Genomic DNA, 11918 nt, shown 5'->3' with positions numbered 1-11918 from the left:
CATCCAAAAATTCTGATAACAGATTTATGCTATTCATAACAGTAGGTTAAAGTTACCTTTTAGAAAAATAAATATTATTATTTTAATTAAAAAATAAAAAAAATCATTTTATAATTTTTGTTACTCAAAGAGTTGCCATTAACATGTTGTATAAAAAGACATCAATTTGTAGAAATTTAGAAAAAGGAATAAAACCAAGTTGATCCATGTTTCTCATAGTTAGGTCAATTGGACTGACTGGTTTAATCGGATTTCACAAATTTTGATAAAGCAAATTGATGATACGTCTCATCTCCAAATTTTTTAATTACTTACTTCATTTCTAGTTGGAAAATAATAATAATAATAATAATAATAATAATTACTTTTGGTAGAGCAATGAAGAGAAGAGAAAAGATAAAGAAGAAACCAACATGACCCACTAGCAGCATACTCAAAGGAAAACGACAAATTGAAAGATTGAAGAGTGTCGTATGCTAATAAACCACACACAATGACGAATATTCGTCATGCTTTCAAGCATCTTCTCTTCCAAGTTTGTCTCACCATAAGCATACCTAACCAAATACGCTTAAAATTGGATGTTTGGTACCCTTATGAATGAAAAATATATTCATTAATAGCGCGTTATTTTCTAGTAAATCGATTTGATGTGAATAAATTAATTCTAATCTATTAAAATTAAAATATTTGTGAAATATTTAAAAAAATTTGAATTTATACTAATTTTTTTTACATAATATATGATTAAAATTTTGAGTTTTTTTAATAAAACTTTATTAAATATATTCACATAAATATATTTATTTTACTTTATTGATTATTTAATTCTAAAAAATAAAATGTAGATATCATGTATAATGTGAAAATATAAATAATGAATAAATAAAATTATAACTTTATTAAATTATTCTTAAAACCTAATTTGTTTGTATTTTAAAAATTTTTGGTAAAAATTGATAAGTTTGTAATGAGTATGGGTCCAAAAATAATCAATAGATTGCGATGTTTCCTTCTTGTTTCAGAGTCGTGACGTAAATCCAAGAGCAACGAAGGGACAGCCCACAAGAGCAGAGAAGAGACAAGAGACAGATGGAGTTTTAATTTGTCACTCGCTCTCTGTTCTCTGTTGAAGATTTTTATCCTTCTTTCTCTTCGAAGATGATGGTTCCATCTTCTTCGTTAACCGTACTCGTAATTTCCTTTTTTCTCTCCTTTTTTGCCGCACAAGCAGTGCAAGTGCCATTTCATTCGCAGGATCTTCTGCCTTTGTTGCCTAGGCAAGTCTCGTGGCCAATTCTCAATTATCTCAATAGTGCTCTTGACCTTTTGCCAACTTTTGTGGGAGCTGCCTCGTCTCCAAATGACACCGTCCAGTGGAAGGGTGCCTGCTTCTACAATAACACGGCTTGGATGGAGTTCCATAACAAGACTGGCAGTGAATTTGGCGGTGGCACACTTCATGTCAAGGTAGATGATGGATTGTTTTGTTTGTCTTTTAATTGGGCTTGTAGTAATTTGAATGATTTGATATGTTGGGTATTTGTATGTTTGAACTTTAGTGCTGAATTTAAGCTTCCTTGGTTCATATCAGGGTGTGTAAAGAAGCTAACTTTGGCTTTTAGTTGTGATTGTTTTGTCTGGTTTTAGTGGGTTTTCCTCTTTAGTGCTGAATTTAAGCTTCCTTGGTTCATATCAGGGTGTATAAAGAAGCTAACTTTGGCTTTTAGTTGTGATTGTTTTGTCTGGTTTTAGTGGGTTTTCCTGAAATTTTGAGGATTTGGCATCTGGGTATTGCCTGTTTGAGTTATAGTTCCTGTTAGGTTTGTAAAATGAGTTATTTCTGGGGATTATTGTCATTATTATGCTTGTTGTTAGTTGATTTTGCTAAGCGTGAAAGAATTTGGTATCGAGATTTTTGGATTTTGTTCAGTTTTAGTACTGAATTTGAGCTCCTTGGGGTTTGCAATACCCGTAATACCTAATTTGAATTGTAATTTGTATTTTTATTTGAAGTCTTGCTCATATCATTGATATTTGGAGGGGTTGGTATCTAGGCAGGGCATATATACGTGTATTTGGTGCTTCTTCTTCTTCTTTTGATTTTAGCTATGAGTTTGAAGAATTGCTTTTGACTATGTGCTAATGCGAACCTGCACAATATGTTTAAGGTGATGGATGTTGGTTTCAGGCTTTCAGCTGTTGCGTGCGTAACTGTTGCATGCTAGAATGATAATTCTAGCCTTGGGATCTTAATTGGTAGGTGCTCATGGATATCTGAATGAGAAGCTAGGTCTTACGCATGAGAATTGTAAAGAAAAAAAGGGGGAAAAAGGGTTCTTCCGTTGGTTTTTGAATGGCAGTGTTGGATGGTTTCTTTAGCAATTTAGCTCTTTGTATGGTTTACCTTTTTCTCTTTTTTCTTTCATATTTTCCTTGGATTACATGGGCTTTGAGGGTCTTTATGTCTTTGTCAGTGGAGAAATTCATTGGTTTGTGACTGAGTTTACTTGGGCATTTTTATTTCTTCCTTGGGCAAAAGCATCTCCCTTGAGCCATTGACATCATCAGCGATTTAAATTATCCTTTGTTTGGTTTAGCTATACTACTGTGCATTAGCTTCTTGTATTATGTTATGGACTTTTGCTTCTTTTTCTTCTTTCTTTCTTTCTTTCTTTCTTTCTTTCCCCTTCCTCTCCAAAATTTCACTTGCAAAAATTTGGTGGTTATAGTTCTTGCGGCTGTAATGACTTGAAAATTGAATGATGTGTTCAGGTTAGCAAGGCTCATAGCTGGACATGTATCGATCTTTATGTCTTTGTAACTCCATACCGGGTTACATGGGATTATTATTTTCTTTCACGGGAGCATACATTCGAGTTTAAAGAGTGGGAAGGGAAAGCTGAGTATGAATATGTAAGTTTCTGCTTCTTGTCATTCAGGACTTATTATGTTTTCTAGTTGTTTTGATGCCAGATTTGATTTAGTGATGTGATATTATTTTCAATGAAATCAGGTGAAAAACAGGGGAATTTCAATTTTCCTCATGCAAGCGGGGATGCTGGGAACCCTTCAAGCACTGTGGGATGTCTTCCCCCTATTTACAAATACCGCATGGGGAGAGAATTCAAATATTAGATTCCTTGAGAAGCGCATGGGAGCTACCTTTGAACAACGTCCTCAGCCCTGGGTTACCAACATCAGTACCAATGATATTCACTCAGGAGATTTCCTTGCAATATCAAAAATTCGTGGGAGGTGGGGTGGTTTTGAGACTTTGGAGAAGTGGGTCAGTGGAGCATATGCTGGCCATACTGCTGTTTGCTTAAGGGATTCTGAAGGAAAATTGTGGGTTGGTGAATCAGGACATGAGAATGATCAGGTAACTGTTAGTGTTAGTGCTTCCTCAGATATGTTACGGTGTAGTGCTTCAATAATTGAAATTTTTTACTGATGTACCTCTTAATTGTTAACCTTAATGGTAAGTTTTCATTCTTTTTGGTTTAAATTTACATCCAATTCTTCCAATAAATTTATGTAGGGTATGCTGCCAGAGCTGTTGAATTGCCCACAACCATAATCCCAAGACATTCTAGGTGAATTACGACCATGCATTTGATGGTCTTAGAAAAAGCCATAACAGCTCTGGCTGTAATGCTACATGATTTTCAAATTTCCTTTATACCTGATAAATATCTCCAAGACAAGAGTTTAGTTTTTTTATACAATCTCCCTCTCTATAACTGACATTCGTTATACTATTCTTCACATTTTCATAAAAGCAAGGGAGAAAAAAGAAGTCTTTTATTAGTCCTATACAAAGTTAGAAACAGCTAACAAAGTAGATTCTGCTCCCCATCAGGAATTTTTTTTTTTTTTGTACTGCATATGCTAACAGTGAATGAAACTTAATTTTTAACCCTTTGAATTTGTCTTTTGGCAATTATGATTTGGCTGGAGCATAAATGGTACTTCACCTTTTTTTGTTGTAGGGAGAAGATATTGTCGCTGTGTTGCCATGGGATGAATGGTGGGACTTTGAGCTGACTAAGGATGACTCTAATCCACATATTGCGCTGCTTCCTCTTCATCCTGATTTGCGAGCCAAGTTTAATGAGACTGCCGCATGGGAGTATGCATTGAGTATGAATGGCAAACCTTATGGATATCATAACATGATATTTAGCTGGATAGACACTGTTAGCGGAAACTATCCACCTCCCTTGGATGCACAGCTGGTACTGAAATTATCCCATTTGAATATACTGTTTTATTGTTTGAGTTTCTAGTTTTGTTGGTGCTTGATATTTTCTTATGTCTTTTATTTCCACTATATTATGTTGTGATTACACCACATTATTAATGTAATTTGGTGGGTCACTGCAAAATTTGGGACCAGTTCCTTGTTTATTAATGTTTAACTATGATCTGGAATGTGTTGCCATGAGATACTTGAATCTTATTCTTAGATGATAAAAAGTTGCTGAAACATTGTCCAAATGTTTTTACATATATGTCGACATTGTATAGAAAGGGACTTGAATGTGGTGAAAGTGCCAATTTGTGAGATTTAATTAGTGCCACCTGTCAAAAGAAACTTCACTAAGCCTAAAGTTTGTTTTATGGAAAATATTTTTGAAAAATGACTTGTTTGATGCTGTTTGTCTGCATTTCTCAAAATCAGTTGGATATTTTTTTGGGGGGCATTTGGAGGTGAATTAGAAAATATATATTGTCTTTGAATAATTAAGCCTATGAAAAATGTTCGGATCTAGAAGAACCTGGGGGGTTTTCTATTTGTAATTGAATGTGGGAGAAAATTACATAAAATGGGCTAATTGTGGTTGCCACTTATGATTGTTGGTGGCTAGTGACAGTTAGAGATAATCGGTGGTGGTTGGTAGACTAATGGTTTGTGTCTATGCAGTTTTCTTATAGGTTTCATACTTTCATTCCTTTATATAAGTTTGTAAACATCTGAAAAATGAATTTTTTTCTGAAAGAAAGAGCCATTTTCTTGGAAAAGGCTTAGTTTGTCTTCAATAAGCAAAACATTTTCCATAAATCAAGTTTTGTAAACTTTTCATATGCCTGAAAATGGGGAAATGATTCCCGCTAACAAACAGAGCTGAAATTTCTGAAAAAGATAAATCCCTTGTTTGAGTGCACTGCTTCTTGTATGCAATTTTAGAGGTTTTCAGTTTCATAGTTGTTCAATATCAACTATTGGTCCTTCAGGTTGCATCTGTTATGACAGTTTGGAATCAAATACAACCTGCATATGCTGCCAACTTGTGGAATGAAGCCTTGAACAAGAGACTTGGAACTGAGGTATTTTAACAATTTTTGCTATATCATTTTTATACTATTCTATCAGATAGATTGAAACAACTTTGAATTGATTGTGTTTTGCAATGGATTTTGTTTTTTCCACATATGGAGAATTTAAAAAAAAAAATTGTTGGTATCTGATGCTTTTGTCTGTAAATGACATAAATTGTGCATGAGTTACATATTACTGAAATACCCCATGAAAATTCTGTCAACTATATCTTCTGCCATATGCGTGTGATATGGATTTATTCTTGAGAACCACATTTTTGTGTAAGCAACGTGATCAGATGATCCTTATGTTCTGAATGTTGGATCAGTCAGTCAATTGTGAATGCTTGCCTGGTTTTTTTTTTTTTTAATAATATATATTTTTTTGAAGTCATAATGCTGGTTGTATATCATCATACTAATTATTTCAACTACAGATTTAATTTTTCTACTTCATGCAGGACCTTGATCTTCCTGATATCTTAGTAGAGACTGAAAAGCGTGGATCATCCTTCGGTGAACTGTTGACAATTCCTGAACAGGATGATTGGCTATACACTGATGGGAGATCAACTTCATGCATTGCTTTCATTCTGGAAATGTACAAGGAAGCTGGACTATTTGGTCCAATTGCTAGCTCTATACAAGTGACTGAGTTTACGGTTAGTCTTTAATGATAAGATATTTGTTTGATCTGAATAAAGATTTTTTTGGTTTTTGAATTTCTTTATTTATAAGTGAATGTGAATGTGATATGCTCACTACATGCATGCATTAAGTTTCACTTCGGCGCTTTGGATTGATATTATTACATATGAAGGGGGAAAACATAACAAGCATATATTATTATTGCTATTTTTTTTTTTTTTTTTTTTCTGTGTTCATTGGAATCATAGGACTTGGTTTCTAATCTTTCCTTCAGCTCATATGGTGTGCTAAAATTTCAACTTTATTTGTGGAGTAAAATTATGATGAGATAATATTTAAATGGTTAGAGTTGTCTATTTCTCCGGTCCTTAGATCTTGTGACCTAGATGGGTGAACATTTATCTTCATCTCATCAGTTTGGATTGGAGTAAGCTGATCACTGTTTTGATAACTTTTAAATTTTCAGCAGTTATGATTATTTTGAACGTGTGACTTTGCTTTTAGTTTGGTGTCCGAGTCCCTTCTTGCTAGCTCACAAGATGCACACGTCAAATCTGTTTTCTTGCTGAAAATGCAGATTAAGGACGCCTACACCCTCAGGTTTTTTGAAAACAACTCAAGTCGTCTTCCAAAGTGGTGCAATGATGGGGACAATGTGAAGCTCCCCTATTGTCAGATTCGGGGCAAGTATCGAATGGAGCTACCAGGATACAATACCATCGATCCTTATCCCCATATGAACGAACGATGTCCATCACTGCCTCCAAAATATTATAGGCCACAGAATTGCTAAACTACTTTTGACATGAAATTATTATACCTTGGATTATGTCATTGGAGGTGCAGGCAATCTACTCTTTCTCTTGACACTACATACTGAAGCTGCCCCGGGACAGGAGTTTGGCTGATGGTTGTAGATATGGCATTGATACTATAAAATTTTAGAGCATTAGATGATAGATATTAAATGTATAGTGTAGACAGAAGTGAAACCTTTTCAGTCACTTCTTTCCCATGGTTGGAGCCTTCCATGTTAAGCTGAACTAAAATTTGTTCTATGAAAAAAGAGATTTGCCGCAAGTTTTAGTTTATGGAAGTCTTGTTTCTATACTAGTTGAATGCGCACCCAAAATCTCACAATCAGATCTCATATCCTGTAGTTTTGAGGAATAAGTAATGTTATCTGGCACATTCGCAGGCATTCAGTTGTGATTAACTCTATGTAATAAGCATCATATTAGTGTTTGGTAATAAAAGGTTCTGAATATTGCAGTATTTTCGCTGGAATTTTCCAGCAGGTACAAGTAGGGGTGGTAATGGTCTGGTTTTGACCTAGAATCAAACTAGAATCAGTTTGGTTAAAACCAAAACTAGCTTCAAATCGAACTAAAATTGTTTTTTTACAGTTTGATTTAGGTTTATATTTTTCTACAATTTGATTTAGATTCATATTTTTCAGAAACTGTAAATTGGTGGTTCTAAATCAGATTAAACTGACGGTTTCAAATCAGATCAAATCGACGGTATACAAAAAAGTTTCACTGTTAAAATGCCAATATAATACTTTCAATTTAACTTTGGCCGTAAATTCCAATATAATCTAGTAAAAAGGATTTTGGATGGTATTAAATTAAATTTGAATGATTTTTGTGATACAAATTAAAGAAAATGACACTAAAATAACTTATAAATTGAGAGATAATGGATAAAATTAAGCCATTTCTGATGTTATATTTGTAAACACTTATGTCTTTTGAGCGTTACGTATGATTTTGTTGCATTCTTAACTCATAAAAATATTATAATATTAACTCATAAAAATATTATAATATAAGAAGATGTAAAAATTAAATTTTATGGAAAAAATTTTTAATACAAAATAAAATTAATATTGTAACCATAAATTATCAAATTACAATTAATACACATTTTTTTAAATTATGGAAATCAATATGATAATTTAAAAATGATATACCTAAATTAGTTAGTTGTTTAATTATAGTAAACCAATAATAAATAGAATTACCATGAAAACAATGTATATGTATGCCACCGCATTACTGTGGCCAGACTCTAATTAAAAATGGAGAATTTATAATTTGATTTCTATTTTAATTTATAAATTTTAAAAAATTATTTATTTAATTTCTAGATTTTACATTATATTACATTTTAGTCTTTAAATTTTAAAAAATTAATTATTTAATCCTTTATTTTATCATATAAAATAATTTAGTCTCTATAATTTTATTATTTACAATAATTTCATTTATTCACAGAATGATTAAATTATTTTATATATTAAAATTATAGAAACTAAAATATGATATAATGCAAAATTTTAAAACTAAATAATTAATTTCTCAAAATTTAAAAATTAAAGTATAATATAGTTTAAAATTCAGAAACTGAATAATTAATTTTTGAAAATATAGAAGCTAGAGTGTGATATAGGGTAAAATTCAAGAACCAAATTATAAATTTTCCATAATTTTTTTTAAAAGTATATTGATTATTGTGCACTAGATTTGATTCTCACCACTATCGGTTCTGAATCAGTTGTGCTGTTAATCAGTTGTGTTTCACGCAAAATTGTAATTTAATCCAAATCAATGTGAGATATTAACACGCTTCCTCACACTCAAGATAGAGTGTGAAACACATGAGATGTCCAAACATTAATTAGGGAGGTTGTGATACCTTCTTAAGAAAATGGGCCGGGCCAAACTTAGGTCCAAAAGTTAACTAAGGGGAAAAGGGTGTCAAAAACCTTATAAAGGCGCATTACCCCAATGCAAACTAAACCCTCATGTCCAGGGTCAAACACCTGGAATGTGAAACACATGAAAGGTCCAAACATTAGTTGAGGAGACTCTGATACCATCTTAACAAAATAAGTCAGGTCTAATTCACTTTCAAAAGCTATATCAAGGGAGAAATAGTATGTAAAACCTTAGAAGGTCATATTACCCTTATCCCAAATCAATGTGGGATAATAACAATTTCTTAATTTATATGGTGTAATTACTGTTTAATCCATGCTTGGTATTTAAACTTACTGTAGTTTCTTTTTCATGTACTATTACTAGGTCTGAGTTTGCACTTGTTCAAGATATTGTCAACAACATTTTGAAATATATGAAGCATTTATACAAAAATGAAGTGCAGAATCTAGTTGGCCTACCATCACGAATCAAACAGATTGAGTCATTATTATGTGTTGGGCAAGATGATAAGGTTCTTACTGTTGGAATATGGGGAATGGGGGGCATAGGTAAAACAACTCTTGCCAAAGAAGTATTTTGAAAAATCTCTTCTCACTTTGAAGGGTATTGCTTTCTACCAAATGTTAGAGAAATATCATCAAAAGCTAAATTAGAAAATGATCTTCTTGTTGATATATTTGGTGAAAGAAATAAAAATTCAAGCTTGATACTAGGAATGCACCAACTTCGCTATAAAAAGGTTTTTGTTGTACTTGATGATGTGGATGATTTTCAACAAATAGAATTTTTAGAGAGTACTTATTTTGGTATGGGAAGTGGAATCATTATAGCAAGTAGAGACAAAAGTGTATTTCAAGATAGAGTTCACGGAATATATGAGGTTCCAGCATTAAGTGGTCATGAAGCTCTTCAGCTTTTTAGCATATGTGCCTTAGAACACGTCAATCCCAAGAAAGATGATATGGAGCTATCAAGTAACATTGTAAGCTATGCAAGAGGAAACCCTCTAGCTCTTAAAATTTTGGGTTTGTTTCAACGTGGCAAGAACAAAAAGGAGTGGGAAAGTGCACTGAAAAAACTTGAGAGGGCTCCTCACAAGAAAATACAAAATGTATTGAAAATAAGTTACGATGGGCTTGATCTTGAGAAGCAACAAACGTTTGTTAGAAGACTTAATGATGTGCACTTTCCCAAGGGTCTTGAGTCTCTACCAGAAGAGATGAGGCTTTTTCATTGGCATTTTTATCCTTTGAAGCATTTGCCAACAAAGTTTCATACTGAGAAACTAGTGGAGCTTAACCTATCTGGTAGCCATGTTAGAAGACTTTAGAATGGAGTGCAGGTAAAGTTACTAATGATTTTTCTATTTAATTATTTAATTGTTTGTGTCCTATATTAATGAGTTTTGTATCCATGATGAGAACAAAGAAAGCAGCATGCATAGTTATAATGAGGTATCATTTCAATTCATCGTTGAAAACTGCTTTGGCGAATCTTTTCCTTCTGTTGAAAAGTGTGGGGTCCAACTACTCTACGATGGTGATACTGATCATGAATCAATTGAGGACACAAATGACGAGTTTTCTTTTAATAAGATTGATGAATCCAGTCAAATGACACATTCTCTGTCGAGAAAGAAGAAGAACCCAATGAAAGATGTAGTAGGTCAGATCATGAGGATGCGGCTGATGAACTGGAACCCAATGAACAGCTCAGCCTCACTAAGGAAGGGGAAGAACGAGTTGGCATAAGCAATAGGTAATTCTGATTATACCTTTCTCACTTATAACAAAGTTTAGTTTTTCTGTATCTTTTTTCCTTTTCTTGATATGAGATTCAGCAGATTTTAATATAAATCAATGGTGCAGAATCATATTTGCTCACATAGAAAAGAATTTAATTTATTTTCCTAATTCTCTGTGTGGCGAAAATTTTATAAAATAATGAAATATTTTTTAAAATTATACATCAGTATTTAGGAGAACTCACAATTTTTAAGAGTAAATTTTTTTTTAATTTCTATTTTTAATCTATTAAATTGATATATATATATATATATATATATATATATATATATATATATATATAAAGTTACTTTATTCTACTCCTTCGATGCCCAATCCACTAATGAAATTCGGATCTTCCCGAGAAACGCTTCAACAGTTGACGTCAACACTGTAGTAACTTGTGGATATGAACTTGTAATTCCAGAAATGCAGGCCAGAAGGAGAGAGATATGAGAAATGGTAACACCACAGTTGTCGTCGTCATGTCCTTCAACGCTTTACTGTAGATTTTAGTGTAGATTAATTGGATGACAAGCAATGAGGGAAAAAAACTAAGAACAGGAGAAAAAAAAATAAAGAATGGCCATACATCAGTTCAGTAGGTTTCAAGGCATCACACTCTTGAGAGCACCTCTCACTTTCTTGGATTGAAACCAAGTTAGTTGTGTAACACTGGTGAACACAAACTTTGTTTAATGCCTGTCTATATATGAAAACAGTTGACTTTCCAAACAGAGAGCTTTCATGTGGAACCATATTTATGTATTCTTTGCTCAAACCATTTTTCTGTAGGATTGGCTCTCATTTTTTTCGGAGAAGGCTGAGGCTTTGGCCTATCATGGGGATTCCTAGTGAGCCTGGAGCAAGTTTCTTTGTTGAACTTCTTCCCTGGGTAAGGAGCTGAAGTTGTGCCTATTGAGTAGATATTATAAGAGGCCATGGTGATTGAGATTTCAGCGGAGAAACAGTATTTGCTGGTTTTCAAGTTGGAATATTAAAATGTACCCGCAACCTCGTGACAACAGTAGAAAAAAACAGTGTGAGAATTGATGCACATGTTCAGCATTCTACAATTCTCTACAAATAAATATGGGTAGAAAGATTTGTGGTATCTTTCTGTCGTTTTATGGGTTCAATATTCAATGTCAATTCCATAAGAACATCTGTTAAGAATTTTGACTTTACCTGAAATATGACTTGTGAAGGGTATAGAGATAAGATGACTGCTGGCAGGCGCTAGCTTTCGTTGATTCAATTTAAGAACAGTACAGGAATTGTTTCATTAACATACCAAAATTCTCCTGGAGATTCCTATGCTGAATATTTCCCGAATGTTTGATTCAAGAAGCAGCTCAAAAGGTGATATTAGAAGGTGAATTGGGCCCCAAGTTGAAGGAATTTAGAATCCAGCAATTCGTATGTCTAAACATTGCAT

General features: G+C 33.1%; 1 protein-coding gene and 1 long non-coding RNA gene across 2 annotated transcripts; both read left to right on the top strand.

Annotated features, from left to right (window-relative positions):
• The first annotated feature begins 1006 nt into the window (after positions 1-1006).
• Positions 1007-7245, top strand: LOC110658561 (uncharacterized). The gene is made up of 7 exons (XM_021816216.2): positions 1007-1470; positions 2776-2916; positions 3017-3382; positions 3993-4238; positions 5239-5331; positions 5784-5984; positions 6548-7245. Exons 1-7 carry the CDS (start codon positions 1162-1164, stop codon positions 6761-6763), a joined length of 1572 nt encoding a protein of 523 aa, XP_021671908.2. The 5' UTR covers positions 1007-1161; the 3' UTR covers positions 6764-7245.
• A 2834-nt stretch (positions 7246-10079) lies between these two features.
• LOC131179219 (uncharacterized) lies at positions 10080-11668 on the top strand. Its single transcript, XR_009148195.1, has 2 exons — positions 10080-10454; positions 11276-11668. It is a non-coding gene; the product is annotated as an uncharacterized LOC131179219 (long non-coding RNA).
• The last annotated feature ends 250 nt before the right edge of the window (positions 11669-11918 follow it).

This window comes from Hevea brasiliensis, chromosome 4 (genome assembly GCF_030052815.1).
Source record: "Hevea brasiliensis isolate MT/VB/25A 57/8 chromosome 4, ASM3005281v1, whole genome shotgun sequence".
Taxonomy (NCBI): domain Eukaryota; kingdom Viridiplantae; phylum Streptophyta; class Magnoliopsida; order Malpighiales; family Euphorbiaceae; genus Hevea; species Hevea brasiliensis.
The sequence above is the reverse complement of the archived record's forward strand: the minus strand, read 5'-3'. Positions and strand labels throughout refer to the sequence as shown.

What these genes read in the sequence shown, in the direction of transcription:
- LOC110658561 (XM_021816216.2), top strand. Translation starts at nt 1,162, where the DNA reads ATGATGGTTCCATCTTCTTCGTTAACCGTACTCGTAATTTCCTTTTTT. An exon ending in CAGGACATGAGAATGATCAG is followed by an intron (nt 3,383 to 3,992) that starts GTAACTGTTAGT and finishes TTTTTGTTGTAG; the next exon opens with GGAGAAGATATTGTCGCTGT. An exon ending in TACAAGTGACTGAGTTTACG is followed by an intron (nt 5,985 to 6,547) that starts GTTAGTCTTTAA and finishes CTGAAAATGCAG; the next exon opens with ATTAAGGACGCCTACACCCT.